The sequence below is a fragment of the Motacilla alba genome, chromosome 9 (assembly GCF_015832195.1).
Source record: "Motacilla alba alba isolate MOTALB_02 chromosome 9, Motacilla_alba_V1.0_pri, whole genome shotgun sequence".
In the NCBI taxonomy this organism is placed as follows: Eukaryota; Metazoa; Chordata; class Aves; order Passeriformes; family Motacillidae; genus Motacilla; species Motacilla alba.
Genome location: NC_052024.1, coordinates 1,032,708 through 1,052,001, shown reverse-complemented (window position 1 = coordinate 1,052,001; position 19,294 = coordinate 1,032,708). Strand labels below are relative to the sequence as shown.

General features: G+C 44.0%; 1 protein-coding gene across 1 annotated transcript in view; it reads right to left on the bottom strand.

Moving 5' to 3' along the window:
- VAMP2 (vesicle associated membrane protein 2) overlaps positions 1-19,294 on the bottom strand; it is a 57,553-nt gene that overhangs the window by 9,117 nt on the left and 29,142 nt on the right. Inside the window, exons 2-4 of the mRNA XM_038146275.1 lie at positions 9,346-9,463; positions 3,998-4,156; positions 2,046-2,097 (exon numbers count right to left, since the gene is read on the bottom strand). Of these exons, the coding sequence (XP_038002203.1) occupies positions 2,046-2,097; positions 3,998-4,156; positions 9,346-9,463 (329 nt within the window). The remainder of the gene's footprint in view (positions 1-2,045; positions 2,098-3,997; positions 4,157-9,345; positions 9,464-19,294) is intronic.

Here is a 19,294-nt window from a genome sequence, read left to right as displayed (position 1 = left end):
ACTGTTGTGCTTCATCTCGCAGCAGTGTGAGGTGTCCGAGGATTGCAAACACCTTCAGCACATCCTAGCTGAAGGAGCGCGACGTGGCTGGCACGCAGCATTCCTTCCCGGCAGACACAGGGATGCTCCTCCTGTGTCCAAGGGAATTTGGAGGGCAAACTGGAGTAGAAAGCAGGGGAGACTGTGGCTCAGAAGGCAGAAGGGGCAAGGACTGGCAGTGATGTTAGCTCTGTCCCCAGCCCCAGCAAAGCCGCGTGTTGTACTGCATCCTCCTGCAGGCAGCTCGGGCTGTTCAGCACCCATGGCAGCTGGCTGCTGTGAGGAATGGCTCCGTTTGTCTGCACCCACAGCCACCCTCGTGGAGGGGATGGCCTTGTTCCCACTCAAATCAGACTGGAAAAGCCATGCAGGCCTTGTCCAACAGCACCTGGATGCTTGATGTCTAGGGGATTGAAACATACACTTGAGAGCTACTGTAAATAAACCCAGCACTGGGTTAAATACACAAGGTCCTTCCTGAAGCTGCAACCTTTAGGCACTTATCACAGAGGAATCAAATAGACTGGGAAAATCATTTGAACAACAGGTACACTCAAATCTCACTGACCTGGTGCTGGATCTCACTGTGGTGAGCCACCGGCTGGGTTGAACAATGTGACACTCAAGTTTGTGATTAAATACCTGACACTCAACCTAACCCACGTCAAACCTGCACTGGCTTTTTTTCTTTTTCTTTTTTTTTTTTTTTTCATTTGGCAGAACAGGCATTCAGCATTATGAACCAGGAGTAAAATAATGTTCTTATGTATGTTTCAGCCTAAACTTCCGTGGAGGAGATATGAGCTATCTTGACCACTTTTTACTTTCTTAAAACTCACACAATGCTCAGTGAGGAATATATACCCAGCAGTTAGTTCAATGGCTGCACATCTTCTTGTCTGGTTGCTGCACAAGGGCTGGTCTTTCTCTTGAGTACCCAGTTAGTTTAGTTAATTAATACCTAACCATTTCCCATTCTTGCTGTATCAGTGTTACGAAACCCTGGAATTATTCTGGGTCACTCTGGTGCCAGCATTCATAAGGCTAATAAACTGTCACATGTATCTCATTCCTTTTCGTCATGTTTACAGGTGATCCTGCAAGCTTTCTTTACAGGAGCAACAGAGGAAAATGGAAACATGCTGAGTATCAGGCATGTAACTTGAGAGCTGGGAATTAACTCACATCCACAGTCTGGCCTTCTGGTGAATCTCTTCTGGGTTACCACCTGCATGGTGTATCTGAAGAAATCTCCCTTTTAGGAGTTAATGCCATATTACAGTTATGTCACCTAACAGCTGTTGCTAACACAGGGTTACATAAATGAAATGTTCAGTTCCTGGCATTACAAGGTCCCTGAGTCCCAACCAGCACGACTGCTGTTATTCATTCATAGCTACCTTCCCTCCAACAACTGCGTGGAACGAGATGATCTTTTGAGAAAAGAAGCCAGTGAGACTTTGGGCCATCTTTTAACAACATTTGGGCACTCGAGGTGCGAAAGGATCCTCAGAAACACTGACATCTCAAATTCTAGCTGATATGGCAGAAACCAGGCACCTACACGCTTTTAAAAAATTCATCAGATGCCTGTTTGCCTGTGTGCATTCACCCTCTTTTTATAGGCATGAGGTATTTCAAGAATTCCTGTTCTTAGTAGAAAACACCGGGACTGTGGCAGTCATCATCATCATACTGAAAGGAAGATCTCTGAGACTGCATAAAAATTTATTTAAAACATAAAAAGGGAGAGCTTTTAATCCTAGGGAAAGTTATGTAACATGCTAATGTTAAAAACATTAAATGTCAACAAATTCTGCCAATATGTGTCCAGGGACTTTGCAGTAATTCTCACTATAAAAGCATAACACTAGAAGGGAAATTTCACAAATTAATCAGTTTAAATATTTTATATCCATTTTTTGGTGCTTTGTTTTTTAATGTCTCAGCCATTCTTAAGTCACAAGCTATTGAGATCATAAATAAAGAGAAAATGAATTACTCACTTATAATTATAATGAGAATGACTGCGCATACTACACCGAGGATGATCATCATCTATAAAAAGAGAAGATATAAGAAAGAAAAAGAGAAGGTCAGGTTTTTCATGTGAAAGACATTAACCCCTCATTTTTTTTGCTTTTACTTAGTGACTCAATCCTCATACTTTTAACTCCTGTAAAGACTTACTGCAACAGACATGCTAAGGCCCAAGATTTATTGCTGGTTTTAAAATCAGTGGACAGAGCCTCTTGTCAAAGCTGGCCAGTTTGTCAGCTAAAGAAGCAGTGACCAACCTCAACCATTCCCAGCAGCAAAGAAGAACTCAGTTTCCAAAGCAGAACAGCTCCAGTGGCTGGGTTCACACGTGGCCAGGTACCACTTTACACCAGAGTCACCTCATCCCTTTTCCCCCCGCTCCCGAAGTCAGTGAGGAGGCAGCTGGAGCCAGCCAAAGCCCAGCTGCTGTTTGTGCTGCTGGTGACGAGACAGGAGCCCATGCTAGCCAGGACAGCAGCCAGGCCAGTCACCAGCAGGTTCTCCTGGCACCAGCTCAGGGCAAAGCAGGAGCCTGCATCCCCAGGAGCCTGCCCAGAGCCCCCTGAGACTCCCTGGAAGCTGATGAGCCCTCCAGGGAGGCTGCAGTCCAGTTGCCATTATTACCCCAGTGAGCAGAGAGAATGAAAAACAACAAATGTGGGCATGTCAAATGAAGGCCTTCATTCCTCCTACAAGGACAGAGCCAGCCATTGGCTCGCAGGAGATTCTTTTTAAATTTCTTCCCCCTCTTTGCAGAGTTTGGGAGCCAGCGGAAGGACAGGGGGATTGTTTGTCAGGAGAAAGCAGGGAGGAACAATGAGGAAAGGAGAATGAGGGCAGGTTTGAAGGTCTAGGGTAGTGCAGGTCACTGTGGTGACTGCAGTCACATAGGTGATCCTAACTGTGCTTGTAGCTCCCAAAAGCCCTGCTTCCTGCACTTCTGGACTGATCAGTTGGGCAACAACTGGAAGAGGCCTGGAGGACCTGCTCAGCTAAATTTCTTATGTAGACCCTTTTATTTCTGGAGTGTTTTTGCATGTAGTTTACCCAGAATATTTTGCCTTGCTTTACATTTCATAGCACTGTGGATTGAAGAGACATAGCAGACAACAGGCTAGTGAGGGATACATGTGAGATGCCCCCTTGGGAACAGCTGGTTTTATTTGGGTGGACATAAGTGGTCAGCAGGAATGCTGGTGTTGAGAAATGGAAATGAAGCTGAACTTCTGGTAAGGTGTTTGTGGTGGTGGTGCATGAGCAGGAAGAAGCCAAGACATGAGGCTTAGAAGAATAAGAGAAGATGAAGTTTCTGGGTCCAAAATCCAGAAATATTGGAGAAGGTCTGAAAAAGCAAAGAGAGTGAGGCTCCCTCTCCTCTTGGGAAAGGATTAGACTTTGGAGACAGCAGAGAAGGCAGCTGGTTGATCAAAGTCCTGCTCTGTCCTAACCAGCTCCTCTTCATAAGAGGCTGTCATTTTCTCCCTTCTCACAGCAGTTTGCAGAACCCAGTTTTGGGTATTTTTTATGGTTTACCATCCTGAAGAAAAATCAAATCAATGATCCCCACAAGGAAAAAGCTTCTTTTCTCCCATTGCTAGAATTTACTGTACCTGATCAGGTTTTGTGGTTCCCACAGAGAACTGAGACGAATTGGCATGGAATGCTTTCCCATTCCTATTTGAAGGCACTGGGGAAGCATCAAAAGTTGTATCTACATTTTATATACTGCATAAATTATGGGTTCTGGTAAAGATCAAAGTTGCTTGACTTCTGGAGCCTTGAGGTCAAGGCACCTCCTTCTCACCTTGACGAGAAGAGATGACTCAGAGGTGCCATCCTGCAGGCAAAGTCCCACTAAATGCAAGTGAAAGCAATTCCTGCCATGAAGGGATTCCAAACAAGTGTTTCTATTCCTTACCTTGCAATTTTTCCACCAGTATTTCCTCTTCAGCTTGGCTGCACTGGTCTCAAACTGTGAGGCACCTGCTTGCAACGCATCTGCCCGGTTGTCGAGCTCCGACAGCTTCTGGTCCCTTTCCAGCACCTTGTCCACGTTCATCCTCATGATGTCCACCACCTGGGAAGGCACAGACACACCTAGGAAAGCTGAGGGGCACCCATCTGGTCACACCCTGGAGTGTCACACCTCATCCTAAACCCAGCTGTGGGAGTTGGAAAAACAGAGACTTCCACAGACACAGGAGGGTTTGATCTGCAGCCTTGGGAGAAACTTGGATTGATGTAAAAATACAATACAAACATTAGGCAGAAAAATCATAAACTTCTGTTTCTATAGTTGTGAGTAAGAATATGCCTTAAGTAAGTGAGAAACTGCATTGATGAGATGGTGAAGGGTTATAATATGGGGGTGTAATTGTGTAGAGTAGTTAAGAGTTTAGAGGTTGGAATAGAAGCATTTGTGTGCATGTGAGACAGAAGCCTATTAGGTAAAAGCAACCACAGTGCAGCAAAATTAAGTAAAGGTGATAGGTTAGAAAAGCAAACTAAACCCTGTGGCAACGGTCCATTGATCCAAAGGTTCTAGATTGCCTTGTAATGAAGAACTTGTGGCTACTTTGAGCTATGGCTGACTGCTTGCTCCTCTAAAATCTCACAGCCTCTGAGCCTGATGTTTATCTGAGCAATAAATCGTTCTCAGCCCAACAATGGTCCCACCCCTTCATTAAAAAGCAGTGACAGTGATACCCAGCCTTTTGCCATGTGGTGTGTGATGGCATTCCCTGGGCACTGCCTCAAAACCCCAGCCAGTGGAAATACCCTCAGTGAGCTACACCGTGCTGCATGCCTTCTAAGGTAGAAAATAAAGAGACCTCATGAAACACCACAGTTAGTTTGATTAAAGTTTTTGACTTCTTTTGTACAGATACAAAGACCTGATGAAGATCTCTACAGCACAATTTGACTGGCATCACTAAGAACAAGCCATTATTTTCCTTGTACATTTGATACCTTCCTTACCTGAAGCAGAGAAAGCAGACAGATACAGGCCCCTCTAAAGGGAACTGTATGCATTCCCTTACCAAAGCATTTCCTCATTCTGCAGATCTTTTGGGCAAGATGACTTCTCAGCCATGATCTGAAGTCCTGCTTGGAAGTGGAGGAGGAGAACATTCCACCTGAGCAAATTCAGCCCAAAGAGCAGCAGAGAGCTCAGGCTCTTTGCACAGCCAGGATACAACAGGCAAGGGCTGCTCATGCATGTATTTTACACATTGGCTAAGGTGAAAATCCTCTTCTAGCAAGCCCATAACTAAATGGAAATCCTGCAGAAAGTCACCACTAATGCAAATGTCAGACAGTGTCACGATCTCTGTAAAGTTGTGTCCAATTTTTCTAGCAGTGAATGAGGCTGATGGTCTGTTAATTCTCACACTCTGTAATAAGGAATTCCATGTTGTACATATTTCATAAAATTTAAACTATTACCTGCAAAAATCCAGAATTATTTAAAGGATCATTATTCAAATACAGTGAGAGGAAATTGACAGTGAAAGATCCTTTAACAGGACTGGCAGAAGGTCTCAAAAGATTTGTTTCACTTGTCTACCAAACCTAAACCAAAATGAAATATTTTGGTCAATCCAAATTTTCTTACTTGCTTTTCCAAACCAAAACCTTCCAAGCACTTAACTTCATATAAAACAATGCTAATTTTTTAAATTATTGATTTCTCAGCTAGTAATTAGTTGAATTTTATCTTGCTACAATGATTTGTAGTGAAAATGATAAACTATTTGAACATGCCGATACAAAATACTCTACTATTTCCTACCCATTCTCTTCATTTTTGGGGGGTTTTGGTTGGGCTTTTTTGTTTGTTTGTGGGGTTTTTGTATGCTTGGTGTTTTGGTTTGGTTTGGTTGGTTGGTTGTTTTTTGGGGGGATTTTTTTGGTATTTTTGTTTGGTTTTGTTGGTGGTGGTTTTGGGTTTTGTTTTGTTTTCTTTGGGTTTTTTTTGGTTGCTTTGTTTTGTTTTTAAGGTTTTGTTTTGGGGTTTTTGGGGGGTTTCTTTTGTTTTTTGTTTGGGTTTTTTTTGTTGGTTTTAATTTTTTTTTAAATTTTGCTGGGGTTTTTTGGGTTTTTTCGTTTGTTTTGTTTTTTGGAGGGTTTTCCCCTTCATTTTGCTTTTTTGTTTTGTGGGGTTTTTTTTTTGTTTGTTTGTTTGTTTGTTTCCCCAGAACTACTCATTGAATCTACCCTGGCTGCAGTGAACACTCGCCCAGGTGAGATTTCATTTTTTGCCAAATAGATAAACGTTTGTCTGGGCATTAGAAAATAAGCTCTACGATGTCTAGAGGAACCAGGGGGAAACCCCAAGAGAGGAACAGCTGAAACACCCCCGGGCATGGCCGCGGCATCCCCGGCCCCGGCGCTGCGGAGCCCCCGCGCCGCCCGGGCTCTGCTGCCACCTGCGGGAGACGGGCAGCGACAGGAGAGCGGGGCACCGGCACAAAGGGACAGCGAGGCTCGGGAAAGCCACGCGGCAGGGATGAAAGGGGTTTTCCGTCCGTGTTTAATAAGTATCTTTGTGGCAGTGATGCCTTAGGATTTTAGCTTTTATATGTTTGAAATCCGGTACTGCATTAGTGCTCAGCTCCAAACTCGCTGTGAACTCCACAGCCTGTCAGCTGCTGCTCCCCCTTTTATTCGGACAAAACAATTCCTCTCCAGGCCTGAAGCTCAAGGACACCCCACAGCCTCGGGCCCCGAAAAGTACAAACAAAAGTGATTTGGGGGGAGCAAACTGGGAATAAATGACTTCATTAGTGAAGCTGTAATTGGAGCATTAACCCCTGGAATGTAAATGGACCAAACTTATAATTGTCTGGAAAACTGGTGCCCATTGTCCAGCTTGGGTGTAGCCTCTGGGAGGCTTTGGTTGCCCAAGGTGTGGCTGTTGAAGGCCTTCAATAAATACCCACTTTATTCTCTGAATTTTATCTAGCCTCTGCTCTAGGTACCCCCTGCAAGGCATCAGTACAGCAATTCATCAAGGTGCAATATGCCGGAACGCACACACACAGTACACTGCCTATATACATTTACAGACCTTGCCAGTTAACATATCTAACAAAGGTGCCTCAATGAGAAGCTTAAATGAATGGCCTGACATGTCCCTATTCTAAAGTATTCCCCCTCAGAGGGGCCTAATTTTAGTTTACAAGATATGTTTTAGAGGGGCCTTGGTATCTCAGGATAGCATGAGGCTTCCCAGTCCCCAGCTGTAAGGCTTTTAAGATGTTTGGCCTTCTGGCCTAGCAAAATACCAGGACTACGTTTAGATATTAGGTTTAAGAAATTACAAATATGCTTGTTAAGGGTATTGAGAATGCATAAAAGGTATATAAAAATAAAAAAATAAAAAACCCCATCATGGCATCGCACACTGGATCCCTCGGTGTTACAAACCAGCATCACCCCAGCGCCCTCACAGTGCTGGAAGTGCCACCCTGCCTCCCTTGGCTGTTCTTATTTTGTGATTTCCCTGCTAAAAAGGATCTGCTGACCACGTGCTATCAACTCCAAACCTGTGAAAAATTCTTCACTGAAAGAGTGACTGGGCACTGGAAGTGCCTGCCTGGGGAGGGAGCGGAGCCACCATCCCTGGAGGTCTTTGACAAGGCCTGGCCATGGCACTCAGTGACATGTTTTAGTTGGTGAGGAGGTGTTAGGGCATAGGTGGGACTAGATGATCTAAAGGTCTTTTCCAACCCAGATCATTCTGTGATTCTGTGACAACTGCAGCCTCTCTCTCAAATGGAAGGCAAAACCCCCACGAATCCTGGATTTCACCAACATAACCCTCAAATCCAAGAACTACTCATTGTCCCCCCATACTGGGCAAGAGCAACTGCCCAAATTATGTCATCACCTCCTCAAAAAGACAGATTTCCATGGGTCTGAGTGAAAAGAATCAGAATACAGAGTATCTTAAACACAAAGCAGGTGTTCACTACCCTCACTGATGCCATCTCTACTGATCTACTTGAAGAGCCCCATGATCTGGCAGGCATTGCTCATTTTAAGATAACAAAAGACAATTTTTATCATCTTTTAGGGACAGTTACTTTTGCTGTCATTCACATAAACAATTACAGGATGTAACATGTTCAGGACAAGAAGTTTATTTTATTATTCTGACCAAAGACAAAAGTTTAAATGTAACATTCCTTTTGCCACTGGAAGAGGAAATGAAGGGATAAAGAGAGAACCTAGTCTAGACATTTCTGCAGCCAGAGGATGTTGTGAACACATCTGAGCACCAACAATGGGAAGACCAGAAAGTCACTGTTGCAGATTTTCAACAAAGAAAAGCTTCTCAAAAAGACAAAGCCCATTTTGACAGGTGTATTTAACTCATCTTAAGAAATGCATTTGAGTTGGATATTTTGAGGTCTTCTCTACTATCTTTAAAGCATGCCCAAAGCTTTTGAAAATAGAGGCCTTTAGGCATGTAAGTACATATTTTCTAACGTGTATTTCATCAAATTGGCATTTAAGAATCACACCAGCTCTGTGCACTTCACCACAGACAGTAAGCAACGAGTTCCTTCAGCCTTTGGAGGGGTTTAACAATATTCTTTCCTCAGTAGCCAGCACACAAATGCACACAGCAGGTGTGTAAGGATGCTGCAGCTGCTGCTGCCCTCCTGGTACAGCCAGGAGCAGTGGTGTGCTCACTGTTCCCATTCCCAGGGCAGCTGGATGGACTCTGGCATTACAGCCAAGGCAAGAATGTAAGGATCCAAGCTGGAACAGGCACACGGTCCCCCAAGATCAAGGGATTTGTTAGAGATGTTGTTATGACATCATGTGTGGGTGCCTTTCTTTGGGAATAAATTGGGATGATTAATCAATAGAGCTCTTGCGAATGAGCACCGCCCTCAGTGGCTCAGTGCTGGTGGCTTTAATCTATCTGGGAGAAGCTGGTGCTCTTCTGTCTCTGTGGAACAGTCTGAGAAATTAGCATCTAACCTTTAGGAGTGCAGCACACACTACAAGAGCTGCTTCCACTATGACATCTCCTCCCAAGCAGACTGACTGGGAGGAATTCCTGTGGCAGCAATGCCCACATTCAATCTGCAGAGCTGTTCCTGGTGCAGGGATGTTCATATCCAGGATCCCTCTTTACTGTCTGCCTCCTCTGATAAATCTCATCTCCTGGACCCTCTGCCTTCAGATGAGCAGGAGCTGCACAGGGCAGGGAGCAAGCACAGCAGCAGCGCCTTGTGCTGGAGCACTCACCTCGTCCACCTGGGCTTGTGTCTGCTGCAGCCTCTTGTTGCTGGACACGTTGGTGGCAGGAGGGGGCCCTGCAGCCCCTGCAGCCCCTGCAGGACCCTGGGCAGACACTGGAACAGACCTAGGGCAAAACCAGAGAACCTGAGTGACCAAACCATCCTTTAAACCATCCAAACCATCCTGACTTGTTCACAACCCCTTTTCTGGAACTCATAAAAAGTACCTTTCTCTTCAAAGAACTCTTGAAGTTTCAAAGTACTTTCTTTTTCTTCAAAGACCTTTTCATTGTTTCAATCCATGTTTTCCATTCCTGGATCACAACCCTACTGTTCCATTCTGTCAGACAATACTGTTTTCTGACCCAGAGATGGGGCAACTGAGAGGCGTTTTAAACACTTTTATTCCATTTTCAGTCTCATGAGAAGGGTGAGACAATACAGATGTTATAATTCACACCATCACAATCAGAAGTCAACTATTTTTTAATTACAAAACACTGTAAGCCTTTCTTGGCTTATCAGCTTTTAGCCACACCACACTTTTGATGCCTTAAAGCCAATCATTTAAAAAGCCCTCATGGGTCCTACTACCGTGCATCTTTCATAGTTCTATTTCTCCAAAGTACCTAGTCTTTTTTATAAGGCCATCCTTTCAAACTTGTTTCTACTTCCATTTCCCTCTCAACAATTTCTGTCCCCTTACTTGGCAATTCTAAGCCAGCATTTCCTATCTCAAGGTTTGTATACAGAGGCATGCTGTGTGAGCCTTCTGCCAAGTTTTGAAAATTTTCTACAAATCTACTTCTCACACTATTCCTTCTCGTACCACAATCAGTTTTTACACTGTTTCTTGGTGGGATTTTATCAAACTCTTCCACCTCCCTCGCTGCTTTTTTAAATGGCAAACAATTCAGATTATCTACCCTAAGCTAGGCCAATGGCCAAACTGATCCCAGGCCTGACTAGCAGGGCAGAGCTTACGTCCCACCAAGGAAACCCACTGTGCTCTGGGCACTCTGTGTTGATGCAGGAGGAGATGGGCTCTGACCCTCTTGGAGTGCTGAGTAAAGCACTGCCCTGCTCCCGTGCTCCTCACCAAGCAAAGAGGAACAGAAGGAAACAACCAGAAACAGGAGGAGCTCACACCCATCACAAACAGACGAGAGGAGAAAGAAACAGAGGAGGAAGTGGGGCTGAGAATTGCACACAGCACGGGGTCACTCGTGTCTGGCACCAGCAATGCTGACCCTCCCCAGTCCTGGTCCCCAAGTGCCCACCAGAGCATCTTCAGCACACCCACAGCCCCTGGAGGAGCACTGGCAGCACTGCTGGGAGCACAGCCCTGACCTCCTGCACAGCAGCTCCTGACCTTCAGCACTGGCTTTCCCCAGTCTGCTCTGTAACAAAGGACAAAACAAACGCCCTGAAAACCCAACAACAGATCTGCTCTGTCTCACAGTGTGAGTTTGTGCAGACAAATCACCCCATCAGCCTGAGCAGGGCCCTGAGCCTCAGCCAGTCATCCCTCACACCCACCCTCCATGAAACCTCACCTCTTCCTGCCAGGGACCCCTCTCACTGCTCCCCGCAGGGAAATAAACCCTTCCTCAAGCTGCAGAGGAAATCCCTGAGCATGTGAACTGAAAAATATCACAAATCCCACTCACGCATTACCAATGCCTTCCCACAGTGACAGACTGAGAGAACACAGTGTTTCTCTGTGAATCATTCCCTTCTACATCCTGGGCTCTGATTAATGCTGCTGGAATTACGGCCTCATTAATGCACTGTCAAAACGCCTGGGGCCACTGAAGTTAGCTCCCCAAAGGTGCCTTCAGCTGCAAAATTCAGTTTGACAGTATTGCCTGAGGGCTGAGATCCCTGTGGACAGCACTGGCCCCAGAAGCTCCCAGAGATGGAGCAGCTGTTTGCAGACCTGCAGCACTGCTGTGGCTCACACTTCACTCCTTAACTGGGGCTGGGAATGTCATTAGCAAGCTTGGGCTGAAAGAGCAGAAACGGAACCATCCTCCTCGCCCATCCTTTGAGCACCTCATGGCCACTATAAAAACATGAAAACCAGAGGCTGCTGCCACCTGCCAGGGAACCACTCCCTCGACGGCCACGGGCCAGCATCCCAACAGGATTTATTCTGAGTTGTCCCAAAGGATCAAAATCTGACTATAACGTACATCACACACAACACAAAACAAGATCTCCCTGGAGCATCAACAGCCTCAAAGGAGATCCTGGTACAACAACAGAGCTAAAACTAAAATTGTAAAACTTCTTTGCGGTTAAGGAAGTAAACCGGCATTTTCCCAATCAGCACAAGCAGATTTGGTCCTGTGGAAACTCTCTGTCACTACTACAAACGTCAGGAGAGCTCCTCTCTTGAGTTAGGCACTGCTGGAATCCCAGAGACTACAGAAGAGGAGTATGTGAGAAGAGTTTTTCCCTGCCACATGTTTTGCTGTAAGCAGAGCTTATAAATTCAGTGATGCTCTTGGTCAGAGCTACGAGATAACTCCAGATTTGGAGCCCTGCCATGCACCTTTTCTGCCTAGTAATTCTCATCTTTTTTTTTTTTTGCTGCTCCCAAGCTGTCCTTAAAATGAGTTGACATACAGTAGGTACTTTCGAGGTTGTTCTCTTCCAGCATTCTTGCTGCCATCTAATTTGGTTTCAGCTGCATTTTCTGGGGCTTCTCTGCTCCCTGCACAAGGCAGGAGATGATGGGAAGCACAGGTGTTTTTACAGCTGCAGGAGCTGCAGGACTTACTGCAACCTCCAAAGAGAGGTGACAATCTCTATGCTCAGGCACAGCAAGCTTGTAATTAACATACCCATCTTAATTCATTTCCTAAAATCTAATCCGAGCTTTCTGGTAAAGAAGGGAACTGAAGGCCTGCATCACTTGAAAGCACAGACATTCTCTGCAATATCACAGAGCAAAAATTAAAGGTGGAATTAAAGTCCAGCCTACATTTACATCATTCTTCCTGCATTTACATAATTCTTTTATTATTGCCTCTGTACCATGTCGTATCAGCTTATAATTTCTCAGAAGTGTTATTCAAAGAAATTTATGCAAAAATATTAGCACTACGTTGTAGAAGCTTCCTTTTGAAATACATGAAGCATCACAGCTTTAAAGTATAATTTCTCACGGTCTGGCACGATTTTGGGGAGCTACAAAGAATGCAAAATCCATATAAAAGCTCCATCACTAGGCCCCTAGCCATCAGACTTGTGTACTTTTATTTCGAAAAAGAAAAAAATTACCATTGGTGCTGAGAACTGCCATTGCCAAGAACAAGCCAAATTAATTTTGAAAGAGGAACAAAATTCTGCCGTTGTTGGTGAAGAAGGGTACAAATCCCTAGCAAATACTCTTAAATGGCAGCCACCCTGTGCCATCAGAGCACCAGCCAGATTTGGATCAGTCAGCAGAGAAGCAGCCCAGCAGACTGAGAGCACTGCAGGCTCTGTGTTTGCAGCCACCTCGGAAGAAACGTCCAGGGACTTTCCGAGTGATTCAGCAAAATGGTCTCGGCTGACTCAGACATCCTCAGCTCTTCCAGCTGGGCCTGAAACTGGTGGGTCAAATTCATGACTGAGAGATTTGTCATCTGGCTGAGATGCTTTGGAAGCAACTTGCTGTTTAGACCTGACAGTTAAAGGCAGCTGCAACTCGTAATTAAAAGAGAATTGGAGATGTCCAGTGTTACTGTTCTGCATTTCAGCACTGGCTGGAAGAACATTGAGGATGATTGTGTATCTAATATTTTGGGAAACCATCTGACACACGCTTTCATTTTTGTTCATATGTGCAAGCTACACAGCAGAATTTTTTCCCTTAGTCAGGCTAGGAAAGGGAGAGGCAAATACCAGGAGGATGCCAGGCCACCACTGTGCCTTGGGACAGTTCATGTGAGGGCCTCCGAGGCTGCTTTCAGCATCTTCTTTCATCCATCCAAAGTGCTTTTTAAAGCCTCCAACTGCAGGACCTAATCCCTTCAAAGTCTTTATCCTAACAAGAGGCACTGAGCTAAGGAGCAGCTGTTATCCCACACATGGCAGGAAACAGCCACAGGGCATGGAGGGGCTTCTCATGGCACAGAAAGGCTGGGGCAGAGCAGCCCAGCCTCTTCACCTCCTGCTCCTCTCCAACTCTGACTCCAGTCAGGGCTCACAACCTATTCCTAGCAGCAGGAGTCACTTTCGACCCCTCAGACTCAAACAGTGGGAAACAGAGCTGAAGCTGTGGCACGTGGGAAGTGAGAATCACATCAGACAGCTTCAGGGCAGGGGCAGTGAGTGTGCAGCAATGCAGCAGATCTGATTCATGATCCCTACCAAAAATGAAAAGAATTTTTGAAGAACCCCAGTCTGAGTCCTCTTTCCTCAAACCCTTTCCCTGTTGTTCATATAAAACAAAATTGCACTGCCTCTCTCCCCTTTATTTATTTATCTTTTACTGTTCAGGTGTGATATTTGCGTGGTACATATTTACTGCTGTAACTTGCACAAATTTAAGACACTTTTTCTACATGGACCCCTTCAAAAGGCACCCACCCATTTGAGCTTTGCTGTGGGAGCAGAGTCTGACAGGCTGTGCTTTCAAAGGCATTTGAAAAATACACCACAAACTCCCCTTTGTTTAACCGTAAAGTAAATCAGAACACTTCATAGCTTTGTACTCTTGAGATTTAACTCTAAAACAATTATTAAAATTGGCTACAAATGCACATTTATACACTATTTTAGTGCGTGCCAGTGAAGGGTCTGGCCCAAGGAGCAGCTGCAGAAACAAACCCATCTCACACTGTCCCTGGTGCAGGGAATGTTCATCTGGGAACTGGGGTGCACTGGGAAGCTTTGAGGCACGAGGGTCTCTAAGGAAATGAAGGAGCTCTGTAGCCCTGGGGGTTTGCTGATACTTTTGGGCTTGCCTTGTTTATTCCTACGCAGTAACAGCTACACCAATTTTTCCACTGAGAGTTAGCAGGAAGGGACTTGTACTGACCGTGCTTGGAGATTTCTGCATCCTAGAGGAATTTGCAGGTTTCCAGCTTGGGGCAATCAGATGTGTTAATCCCACATGGGATTTGATTTCTGCATGAGGTCAGTTCAGCCAAACCTGGCTAAAAAAGCTTTCTCACCAATCAGCGTGGCCGTGTGAGGTTTGGCACAACCCTCACAGAACCCAGTCTGATAAAGGGAGCAGGCTCAAATTCTGTGCTCCTCCACTCAGGTGTCACCTCTCAGAGAACTGATATTTAAACTCCTTAAGATTCTGAGCCTTCAGACTCAGAACCAAACTTAGCAACAGCACGGGCCCTCCACAGCTGTGGGAGGACAGTCATGTTTCTCCTTGTGTCCAGGAAAGAGCCATGAATTATCCACCCCAGCACCTCCCACCAATGTTTTTTGTTTTGCCACAGTGAAACAGGGTAGTGTCAAATGGCAGCTCCTGTTACTCTTTGAAAACCACACACTGATTCTGTCAGGAGAGGTGCAGAGCCATTTCTAGCACCCCTGTAACACTAAGTGCTCTTCAGGTTCTCATTCCTCTTACAAGCAGGTAATGATGTTCTCTGCCTGCAGGGTGAGAGACTCTCCAAAAGACAGCCCTGGCTGGAGACCATCACCTCCCACTTCTGAGATGCTCTCCGTGGGGTAATTTGCTTTTCAGTTCAGCTGCCCACTAACTGCATGTATTTCAGATTTCTAGCTCATCTTTTTCCCCCCAGTTACTAACCAGCCTATTTAATAAGCTAGGTTTATCCTTGTTTTCATTCTACTCATCTCAGTTCTGCAGGGGAACAAAAAAAAAAGCTGCTCAACGGGAGTAAAGAAAGCCATGGTATCATAGAACTGCTTAGGCTGAGGAGATAGCAGCTGACTGACAGAGGAGTATCACTGCTGGGCTAGTGGCCATCTGCAGGCTGGGCTGCAGGGATTTTCAGACTACAGGAAGATGTTTTCAGCCCCCTGAGGTCTCTAGAATTAGCTCCCAGCAAAAGCAAAGAGGCTCCCTTCACCTACAAGGGAAGCATCACTGATTGAGCAGAGATTTGCTCTTCACTGTCCTTTCCTTCTATCTGAGCCCTTCAGTACTCAGTAAAAATGTGACCATTGACAAGTAAATGGCCACAGGCTTAGACTAATTCCAGTCCAGGACTATCAAGTTTCAAATTATTCCTCATGCTGTTTGTAGTAACTGTGTAATGAGTAATAGTGAATTGGTGGTGGAACAAAACCCCAGGTATAAATGAATTAGCATTTGAGATGTCTTCATTTTGGGAGGAAAGTTCTGCTTTGAACACAGCTCTGTTCTGAAATGTGCTTTTCATGTATTACCAACAATATTCTACAAGGACTCTCCCTTATTACCAAATATTTACTCTGATCACCAGCCAAAGGATAATGCTCTGCATTTAATGTCCTGGGAACACATTTAATTAAATATTCCCACTAGTTTATTATGACTGCATTAACCATCTGGTGTACTAAATATGCACACAGAGGAAAAGGAGAGGAACCCAAAGACATCATCTTTAATTTGATCAACATTTGTCAGGTTAGTAATGACCAACTGATTTACCTTCTCCAGTATCTTCTACTCAAGCCAAATGATTGTTGCTTACTAACTTGAAGGATTAGAGGAAATTTTGATCCACAGTGATATTTTCAAGAACATTCTTTCATTATTTGAAGCCCTTGGATCTACATGCCTGCACCTTGAAAATTTTTTCATGAACACTATTTGCTATCTGTGTTATGACTGTGAGGTTCTTGAGTTTCCTTTCCTACCAACAACAGAGAAATATTTTTATTTGTCACACCTTCATTTCTAACCTCTATAATGCCGTATTAATTTAGAAACACTTCAATTTCTGGACACTTTGCTGCTGGACACAATAACAAGGCAGATCTCAATCTCTGTCCACATGGTTCAGCAGCACAGAATCAATGCAGGTTGCTGATGGGGAACTTCAACCCAGTCCCATCTTCACATCTGCAAATTCATGTACTTACATGCAGAACACTGAAAAAACCCAAACCAACTCTAAAGTAAATCTCCTTTTGTGGTAATTTCCACAGACTGACCTGTGACTTCAACCAATTTTAGTGCCATACCATGTGTTTTTCTCTTAGAAAAGGGTTAATTCTCATTGGCAGGTATGAAACTAATTGTAATTTTTATACTAAATGAGATTTATTTTCATTAGAGAATGAAAGCAAATACAAGTGTAAGCAATAAAACCTTTCTCTTAATATTTATACAGATAGTAACATCATATTGTAAAAGGAGGCAAATGTCATTTATGGTTTTCTACATTTTGCTTCTTTAAATTCATAGTTTGCCTAATTTCCATCAGGCTGCTTTCAGATAGAAATTTGTTTAGTACAACATATGGAAAATCATTTCTGTGATATGTTCATAATAGTTAATAACTAAAATCTATCTTCAGTGCAATGTCTACAGAGAAGAACACCAAACACTGCACTGCACTAAAGCCAGCTTTCAGAAGGAAGCGTTATCTCTAGTTCCTAGGTAGTATTGATTGCACCTTCTATTAATTCTTACAAGGTTTCAGAATTGGCAGGTTGCAGGCTCCTGTAATAATTTCTCTCCACCAGCTGAAAGAACACAAACTTCTTTTTTTTTTCCCTTTTTAATTTTTTTTTTTGATGCTTTTCATCTTGTTAACCTTGAGTGATCTGGGTGAAGATGTGGGCTAAAGGCAATAAACCTGGCACAGAGATCAGGTCTGTGATCCAATTTTCTCTCAAAACGGTTACTACTTCAATACAGATGAAATCTAGTGCATGTAAATGACCACACAGTTACAAAAAAAAAAAAAAAAAATCCAAAAAACCCAAAAAAAAACCCACAAAAAAAAACCAAACCAAAAAAAAAAAACCAAAAAAACAAAACCAAAAAAACAAAACAAAACAAAACAAAAACCCACAAAAAAAACCAAACCAGAAAACCCAGAATTTTCTTTTACCAAAGTTCCTTATGCTCCTTTAGTTATGTTAGTGTGGTTCATTCGAGCTGAAGTGGCCCTTAAATCCCTTTGGTACTTCAGGACCTCAGCTCTGTCCTGCTCACTGAGGTTACCCCCCTGGAAAAAGAACCCAAAGACTGACCATCACAGGAAAAGGTGCACTTTTCTCCCCAGCAAACTTTCTTAAAGGAATTTTAGTTTATAAATAGGAAAGTGCTTTTACTGGGCATAAGAAGACACAACCCCCTTTTAGCTACAGTGACAAAACCCCAACAAACCAAAACAAAGAAGAGATTCAGCAGAGAAGTCAAATCCTGGATAACACTGGATAAATAAAAGTAAAATAAATAAATAAATAAATCCTGGATAACACAAAGCCTTTCTTTTTCTTGCCCTAAGTTACTGATGTGAAATTAGGGAAAGAAAAAGCTGATTGCAAACACACAACGCTGGATCAAAGCATAAATCACCAAAGTACAGCAGGCTGTGAGAGAGAGGAAGCCTAACAGAACAAAGCTTTACTCAGAGCCTTGGTGAGACACATCTGAAACAAAGCAAGAATAAAACAATAAATGAGTCACTGTCATTGCTGCCATTTCTTACTGGAAGCTAAGAACTGCAATCTGCCTCCATAACAAACTAGAGGGCAAAGACATAAATAGCAAACATGTTGCTAGAGAAACATTTCCAAAATTCAGGACTCTAAAGCTGGAGCAGATTTGAAGAAGCCCGGTGAGGCTGAACACCCTGGTCTGGTCTGGCAGACATTCCAGACTCACAAACCTGGAAGGAGGAGCTCCAGAGCAGTCCCAGAGGCCACAGCTCAGCTCTAAGCAAAGCTCCTGTTTCTGAGCAGGTGTTACCTGCAAAGTGACAGGTGTTACCTGCAAAGTTCCTCTTTCTGATGTGTCACCCCATGGCTGGACATCACCTGTCACCGTCAGGTGAACAATCCCTTTGCCCAGGATTCTTCTCCTGGGAAGCTGAGAAGCCTCAGAGAAAAAGGAAAACAATAATTATCTGATTTGTTTCTCCTGAGTTTTGCTGCTTTGGAATGTGTTTGGAGATTGTTTATCCAACAGGGGACTGTTTCATTGCTTTCATGTGAATTGTTTTGACCTAATGGCCAATCACAGTCAGGCTGTGGAAGGAGTCAGGAGTTTTCATTATTATCTCCTAGCCTTCTGTAAGTCTCCTTTCTGTATTCTTTAGTACAGTTTAGTACAGCATTCTTTAATATAATATAGTAATAAATTATAATTTATAGTAATAAATTATAATACAGTAATAAATTATCCTTCTGAGAGCACGGAGTCAGAGTCATCATTCCTTCCTGCCACGGGGCACCCCCAAATACAACATCACCTGTGCCTCTCGTGCAGAGAGGGGAGAGCATCCCCTGCTCCCAGCTCCGAGGGGTTTGCCCCAAGGAGCAGCCAGGGAGCAGCAGGCAGGGCGTGGAGGGAAGGAGCAGGGCAGGCTTGGCTCAGCACCCCCTGCTCCCTGCAGCCCGGGAACAGTGAGCTCTGGCACGGACAGCAAGGAAGGCTCTCAAAGCACTGCTGAGGTTGATAGGCTTTCCTTGCTTTTAAGTAGTATTTTCTCAAGAGGGAAGGATGGTTTTTCTGCCTGTCTTTTAAGAGACTCAGATTAAAACCCAGGAGGCTTTGGGGCTTCCCATTTTCCTGTATATCATTTCCCAGCGTTGCTGATCAAGAAGTAAATTTTAGAATTAAAAAATTTTAGAATTTCTGCATTTTAGAAGTAAATAAACTCTTAACATGTTTTTTGTTTGTTTGTTTGTTTTTAAAGTCACAGAAACAACAAAACAGCTGAAGGAAAGTCACATTTCCATCAGCAGTGAAGAGTTTTTGCAGCCTGTCTGTGTATTTGCCACTGCTATTCAGTGGCAGTTTCATCAGAGCTAAACTT